At 33.0% G+C, this 8,086-nt stretch overlaps 1 protein-coding gene across 2 annotated transcripts in view; it reads left to right on the top strand.

Moving 5' to 3' along the window:
- The first annotated feature begins 239 nt into the window (after positions 1–239).
- SPDYA (speedy/RINGO cell cycle regulator family member A) overlaps positions 240–8,086 on the top strand; it is a 31,891-nt gene continuing 24,044 nt past the window's right edge. For both annotated transcript variants that reach the window (XM_057558493.1, XM_007191365.2), the window contains exons 1-3: positions 240–474; positions 2,482–2,540; positions 4,930–5,015. In XM_057558493.1, the coding sequence (XP_057414476.1) occupies positions 240–474; positions 2,482–2,540; positions 4,930–5,015 (380 nt within the window). The remainder of the gene's footprint in view (positions 475–2,481; positions 2,541–4,929; positions 5,016–8,086) is intronic.

The raw sequence follows: 8,086 nt of genomic DNA, 5'->3' as shown, positions 1-8,086 counted from the left end.
TTGGGAAGAGAAGGTATATCAGTTACCCAAAGGAAGCATAGCTTTTCTTGGCACTAAATTCTAAAAGCAGTTTCTCATGTGAGTCATTGTCATAACTAACATTTTAGTAGCAAGTTCAGTAACATTTCCTATGACTGCATCTGATAGTGTCATCCAATCTGTTGTTTTTATATAGAAGTGAACAAGAGTGTGATAAATAACTGTGTGTTTTATTTTTACAGGAATTGTGGGAAACCAAAATGAGGCATAATCAGCTATGTTGTGAGACACCACCTACTGTCACTGTATATGTAAAATCAGGGTCAAATAGATCACATCAGCCTAAAAAACCCATTAACCTGAAGCGTCCTATTTTTAAAGATAGTTGGCCAGCATCTGAAAAAAATGCACATAATAGCAACAAGTCTAAACGCCCCAAAGGACCCTGTCTAGTTATACGGCGTCAGGAAATGACTGCTTTCTTTAAATTATTTGGTAGGTTTAAAATATTGTAATAGCGGTAATTATAGAGTACTTAAAAATGAGAATATAAGATCTATTTTATCATTTTTATAATAATCAAAGAGGATACTGTTATTTTCTATGTCAGATTTTCTATCTCCAGCCAAATTTGCTTTTTTTTTCCATAGTCCTTTTTTTTTCCCCCTCAATGCTGGATTTTTGTTTGTTTTGATTACTTTTAGAGTAGAAATTCATCATCTACCTTTTAGACTACTTAAATCCAAGTGTCAAATGTAAATTCTGGGCAGTTCAAGGTCATAGCATGAGTTTTGTTTGATCTAAAGTATAAATACTACATAAAGTCTCAGGTGAGCCAACTAACCCAGTGTCACTGGGCCTGAGGGGTTTCCCAGGACTTTCAGTGCTGAAACTGAGCAAACTAGCAAGGTTAGTCAACCTAGAAAAGTTTCAGTATTATATCTGGGGAATATTATTAAAAATTAACTATGCTTTATCATCATGCTCATATAATGAAATTGAGTTTGAATTTGTTCAGATCATGAAACAGTGCTACTTTGCTAATAAGCTTCTTAAACATAGCCAAAAAGAAACTTCTTTATAGTACTTCTACTGGCCAAGAAAGAGGATTGGTTTTTGTTTTTTGAGGTAAGGCAGTAAGGTAGACAATAAAGGGTTGGATAGATGGATTCTGGTAAGTATCTGCAGGACTGAATCAAATCAAGTAGCTATCACAGTCTGGTAGATCCAGGTAACAGCCTTCCTTGCTTATAGAGGAAAGCATATGCATAAAAGAGGAGAGAGTTGGGGACAAGAGTGTTTGCCTTACTGAGAGGACAGAAATCTTTAAAAAAAAAAAAAAAGGGAGGGCAAGCTGGTTAAGATTTAAAGAAAAGCAAAATAAGATAATAGAAGACAAAATGTAAGTAATACAGGTAGAAAATGTTGAACTATAAAGATGTTCCTTGTCAGGATCTAGAATGCTGTTAATAAAAGTTTCCCTCTCTCTTTATTAAGAGTAGAGCAAAATTATTACCCACAAACTTTATTATTATTCGTAACTGAATGTGAGAAATAAGAGAAAATACATGGCTCTACCATTTTAGGTAATTTAAGAAATAGAAATGGAATTAAGGCAGAAATGATTTATTCTCAAAAAAACAATACTTGGAACTTTCCATTTATTTGACTACATTGATGATATTTCTAGGATATAACAAGAAGTTATGCTTCTTTAACTTAAAATGCAGGGGGAAATGGAAAAAATTAGATCTTTCTCAAATTATATTCTGACAGCTACCCATATATTTTGGGATTATATATTTTAGCCTTTTAAAATTGAAATGAGTGTTTCTGACCTATTTTTGGGGTGTTATTCTTTTTTTAACAGTATGTTTGTTGATCTTTTTGTCATACTCAGTTTTTTCCAAAATTAAATGTTATAAATAACTAATGAATTATGAATCTCCTTTATATAGATATTTTCATGTGTATTTGGATAATAGATAATTAGACAGAGATAAGTAGGAGAGAAAACCCAAAACTAAAAATACCCCATACCTAAAAGGAGAAAGTAGTTAAAAAAAAAAAGTAAAACATATTTAGAAAACAGTATTCATTGAGTCATTATATCTTAAAGACTTACCTTTTATCAGATTCCATTTCCACCTGTTAAAGATTGATTTTGGAAAACAACAAAGGCTCATCTAGAGCTACCCAAGACATATTTCTAAAAGAGCTATAGAAATATTCAATAAATCAAACACTTCTATCATTCCTCCTCCAGTCTGGGCTATATATTAAGGCAAATCAGATGGGAAGCCAAAGAAAAAAGCAGTAGCTTTTTGTACAGCGCTTGCAATGGCAAACACACTAAGGAACTGAAACTACACCTTGGACAACCCTGGTCCTGCCATTTTTGTTTGATTTCTAAGCATCATTTATCATCTCCTTATGTAAAAATCAATGCTTGAAAAGGAAACCTGTTTTCAAAAGACAAGTCATAGCTATCTTTTGTTGTAGATGACGATTTAATTCAAGATTTCTTGTGGATGGACTGCTGCTGTAAAATTGCAGACAAGGTAAATTTGTTAACAGTATAATCATTAACCAGCATTATTATGTTACTAGGCTATCAGGACTTTAATGAACCTTATTAGGATTTTCTATCTTATTAATTAACGTTAGGAAAAGAACTAGCCTACATTGCTCCTTCAAAGTGGAATCCATTAGCATACAACATAGATTCATTCTATCTATACTTGAAGCATTGTAAAATATTATTGATTAAATGACCTTAAACCCATATCTGTTTGATTTAAAACAAGAATCAATATAGACTTAATATGTTTTTTGTTTGGGTGGTTGGGGGGTTTTTTGTTTTGTTTTGCTCTTTTTTTTAAATTGAAGTTTAGTTAATGTATAATATTATATCAGTTACAGGTATACAATATAATGATTCACAATTTTTAAAGGTTATACTCCATTTATAGTTATTATAAAATATTGGCTATATTAGGCTTAATATGTTTTGATCAGAATTATTACTTTTTATCAGGTAATAATATCTGAGGTTCATTCCACTAAGGCAGTCTGTTACACATTTTAATATTTTGTAGATAACTTAGATAAAACGAATCCCAATAATCTTGTAGAGTAAAATTAGTTTATCATGTTCTTTATTTAGGAATCTGTTTCATAAAAGAACATCATGATGCTGACTTATATACTAGGGATTGTGATGTTTCTATACTATTTAGGTTTAGCTGATCAGTTAGAATTTCAGCTTTATAAATGTCATCTTAGACCAGTAAGTCATATCAGAAAATTTAGCATGACTTCGTATCACATTTAAAATAACATGCTATGGGACTTCCCTGGTGGCACAGTGGTTAAGAATCCGCCTGCCAGTGCAGGAGACACGGGTTTGATCCCTGGTCCGGGAAGATCCCACGTGCTGTGGAACATCTGGGCCCATGTGCCACAGCTGCTGGGCCTGCGCTCTGGAGCCTGCGAGACACAACTACTGAGCCCGCGTGCTGCAACTGCTGAGGCCTGTGTGCCTGGAGCCCATGCTCTGCGACGGGAGGGGCCCCCACAGTGAGAGGCCCGCGCACCACAATGAGGAGTAGCCCCCCCACGCCACAACTAGAGAAAGCTGGCATGCAGCAACGAAGACCCAACGCAGCCATAAATAAATAAATAAATAAATAAATAATGTGCCAACCAACAGAAAAGGGAATGAACAGAAGACTAGCTCATGATTAAATACCCACTAATTTCATATTGATGTGAACTCTTACTTTAAGCTTAAGATAACAATAAAATCAGAGGGTTTTTTTAATTTTGAAAATTTTTAGAAAATTTCAAACATACAACTTATAGTAGAGAGAATAGAACAAAGACCCTCCATGTGCCTGTCATCCAGCTAAAACAATGATCAATTCACGGCCATTCTTGTTTCTTCTAATCTCTCTCCCCAAACGTGGATTATTTTGAAGCAAGTCCCAGACATCCTAACATTTTATCCATAAATATTTAAAGGTGTACTTCTAAAAGGTGAGATCTTTTTAAACATAATCAGTGTCACTGATGCTTTTAAAAATTGACAGTATTGCCTTAATGTCAAATATCCAGTTCATGTGGAGTTCTAAAGTTTAAAATTTTACAATTTTAAGCACCTTATAGTAATTAAAGTTGTTGGACAGCAGGGGGCAGTGCCTTTAAAGTAACTAACCAGGAGTACTGTATCTTAACAGTCAATATATCAAGAGTCCTCTACTGAAAGTTACCTTGAAAATTTGGAATCACCTTTGTGGCCAAACCTGTGAAGGTAGCATGAATTAGGCATTTTATGAGAGGGAGTCTATTATCAATATATCAGTATCATAACTTGTTTTTAACTTGAACAGGCAGAACCTGGCATGGGTCCTAATAGCAGGCTAGACATATGTCTTCCTAATAGTACATTTAAACACTTTTATTCCAATGAAAATAGAGCCATGTTGTTCTAATTTCTGGTTAGAAGTTATTTTTCAAAAATTATTTTAAAAAGTGAGTATGGATGTCTGCAACTAACTCAAAGGGTTGAGGGGAAAAATTTTTGCATATACACATACATCAAGCCAGTGTGGCAACAGAAAAACAATTGGTGAATCTAGGTGAAGGATGTATGGTTATTCACTTGATTATTATTTCAGCTTCTCTATAGGTTTGAATAGATGGCAATAATAAAATTTAGAGGTTAAAATTATAATTATAAAATTATAATTTAATCATAAATGATCCAGAACTATTTCTCACTGTTCATATGGATTAAAGAAAGCCAAAAAAATGACTCGAATAAATAGCTAATTCTATAATAAGGATAAATAATGCTTTATTGTTTTAGTTTATAAAGGTAACTATTTTAAAGCAGTTTTACTATGAAAGCAGAACATTAATATTAACTTTTAACTTTTTTCCCTATAGTATCTTTTGGCTATGACCTTTGTTTATTTCAAGAGAGCTAAATTTACTATAAATGAGCATACCAGGATAAATTTCTTTATTGCTCTGTAAGTATGCTTTCTACTAAGTGATTTTTGTGCAAGTTATTTATAATATATACAATACCTTATTTAAAATAGAGGCTGTTTAAAACCTGATGTATATCTTTGAATAGGCCTTCCTGTTTAAAAGCTATATGGTTTTTTACTTTAATAGGATATTCTTATGTTCTTTTCACTGGTCTTATCCTGCCATATGCCTAACATTTATTATTCAATATTCCACTTGGGTTTTTATTGTACCTTTCACATTTCCATAATTTATATAGTGTTCCACATAAATTATCCCAAATTTTCCTCTTTTGGACTTAGAGATTTTTTAAAAGCCAGAATATTCTCTTTGAAATTTAATGTATAGTAAAAATTATTATCATTATTGCCCTTTTACACTGAACAGCTTGTGGAAAATGCTCTAGACATCTCAATATCAAAACCTTTTCTACCTAGTACCTGGATATAATGCTGCAGTTTGGAATATATGAATATAATTTTAAGTACCTAACTAGGGAATTACATATAAAAATATTTAAGTTGAATACCACAACAACCGTTAGCACTGAAGAATTTATTTAAAGTCTGTTTAATTCAGAATCAAAGAGTGATTCAAGAAATAGGACTAGAAGAAATTGATCTCTGCATGTTTTCAGCAGACACATTTCCCCATGCATAGGAAAAAATGAACTCAATATAAAATTTGAGTTGATGGGACTTCCCTGGTGGCGCAGTGGTTAAGAATCCGCCCGCCAATGCAGGCAACACGGGTTCGATCCCTGGTCCGGGAAGATCCCACATGCTGTGGAGCAACTGAGCCCCCTGCACCACAACTACTGAACCTGCACTCTAGAGCCCACGAGCCACACAATTACTGAGCTCACGTGCCGCAACTACTGCAGCCCGCATGCCTAGAGCCTGTGCTCCGCAGCAAAGTAAAGCCACCGCAATGAGAAGCCCGCACACCGCAACAAAGAGTAGACCCCGCTCGCCGCAGCTAGAGAAAGCCCGCACACAGCAACGAAGACCCAATGCAGCCAAAAAATAAATAAATTTATTAAAAAAAAAAAATTTGAGTTGATGATTGCTAAATTGGGGGAATATAATAGTATTAGCTAATATTGAGTATCATGTGCAAGGTACCACAAAAATGTTTTCTATAAACTCATCTAATCTTCCCTATAAGATACATTTTTTAATTATCTCCATTTTACAGATGGGGAAATTGAAACTTAGGAAGATTAAGTACTTTCCAAGGTCACAAAAGTTAGTAATCAGCAAATTCAGGTGTGACTTGCCAGTGGTCAAATTCAGCCATTTAACACTAAGCTGCTGTTTACATGTCTCTTAGCATTATATCTGTATGTTGATGCAATATCTATTTTATAGTTTCTTTCTCACCTGAAAATTGAAAACAAATAAAAAGAAACTTTATTTAAATCTTACCAGATGCCCCAAATTGGATTTGACAAGTTTTGTAAAGTTATTACCAGCAAAGCACTGTGTTAGCTTACACTGTGTAGTAGCATGTCAGGTTGCGTTGCATGTTGTATTATAAGCTCCATATGAAAAGTAACATGAATTATAATTTCCATTTTTATATCTAATCATTCTTTTGATACAACCTCACTCAATAGTTCTCATTAAATATTTTCTCAGCCACAGTTCTAACTCAACTCCTTTTCCTGTCTATATATTCTTATAACACTCTGAACTTCTATTATCATTTTCCTATATTCTCTTTCAGTTATGTATTTATTTCATACTTGATTGCCTTTTCTACTTGACTGTAGACTCCTTAAGGGCAAGGAATGTGTATCTTACTTTTTTTGCATACTTCAGTGGCTGACATAGGAGGTTCTTAATTCTTTATTTGAATAAACATAATTAACCCTATGCAAAAGAAATGGACTCTGCTCCAAGAAAAATCTATTTCAAATTAGAAGACAGCTTACATGTGTAAGAGACAGATATTTCATTACATTGAGCCTGAAAAATTGTTAATGTAGAATAGAATCATAATGTGGTCCTGATACTAGAGTACCATAGTCCATTATAGATTTTTTTATAATCCGCAAGCATGAAAGGGGCCAACCTCCAGCTCTATCTACAGTTTACTAAGAACTCTCAGGGATACTAAAGTGAGAAATTACTTTATGTAATTTCACAAAGGACATGATTTGACTCATATAACTGAATGGGTTTAACAATGAGGTGCTTTATAATAAGGTAATATATGTATATAATGTAATATAGTAAGGTAATATTAAAATACTTATTTTAAGGGAGGATAAAAATATGTAGGTATTCATTTTATATTAATGTAACTAAATATGAATATGCACATGGTTAAAAAATATATATAGGAGGGTATACAATTAAAAGTAAGTCTTCCTCATATCTCAAGACCTTGACCTCCCTCCTCAAGGACAGTTAACAGTTTCATATGTATGTGTCTAGAAATAATTTTCTATATATGAACCAGTGTGTATATTACATGAATAGAGATGTACTATACACTTCTGTGCCTTTAAAATTTTTTTAATGTGAAATATTTACAAAAGAGTGTATGGAATGTATACGTATGTGTGTGTAAAAGAATAGAAGCAAAACAAATACTCATGTACCCATGACTCAAGAATAGAACACTGCCAGAATCTTAGAAACTCACAGCACAGTTTCCCAGTTAGAGCCCCCTCCCTTCCACAAGTAATCATTTTCTTACTTTTCTTTATTCTATGTATATAACTCTAAATAATATATTATTTGGTTATTCCTATTTGGGGGCTATATAATAAAATAATTATACACCATAATTACCATTATCATTCTTCTGTAACTTTCTTCTTTTGCTTTATAATATTATTTTGAGATTCATTTCTATTGATACATGTAGCTGTAGTTCATTTCATTTTTACTGCAGAATAATATTCTATTGTTTCTTATATATTTGCATTTTTTCCTACCATCTTGTTGTGTATTTTGTGTATGTCCCATTTTTTTCTTCTTTCCCCTCCATTTTTATCTTTTTGATTGAGTTTTTTTTTTTTTTTTTTGGCTGCGTTGGGTCTTCGTTGCTGCACGCGGGC

The sequence above is a fragment of the Balaenoptera acutorostrata genome, chromosome 12, assembly GCF_949987535.1.
Source record: "Balaenoptera acutorostrata chromosome 12, mBalAcu1.1, whole genome shotgun sequence".
NCBI classification, from domain to species: Eukaryota; Metazoa; Chordata; class Mammalia; order Artiodactyla; family Balaenopteridae; genus Balaenoptera; species Balaenoptera acutorostrata.
The sequence above is the reverse complement of the archived record's forward strand: the minus strand, read 5'-3'. Positions and strand labels throughout refer to the sequence as shown.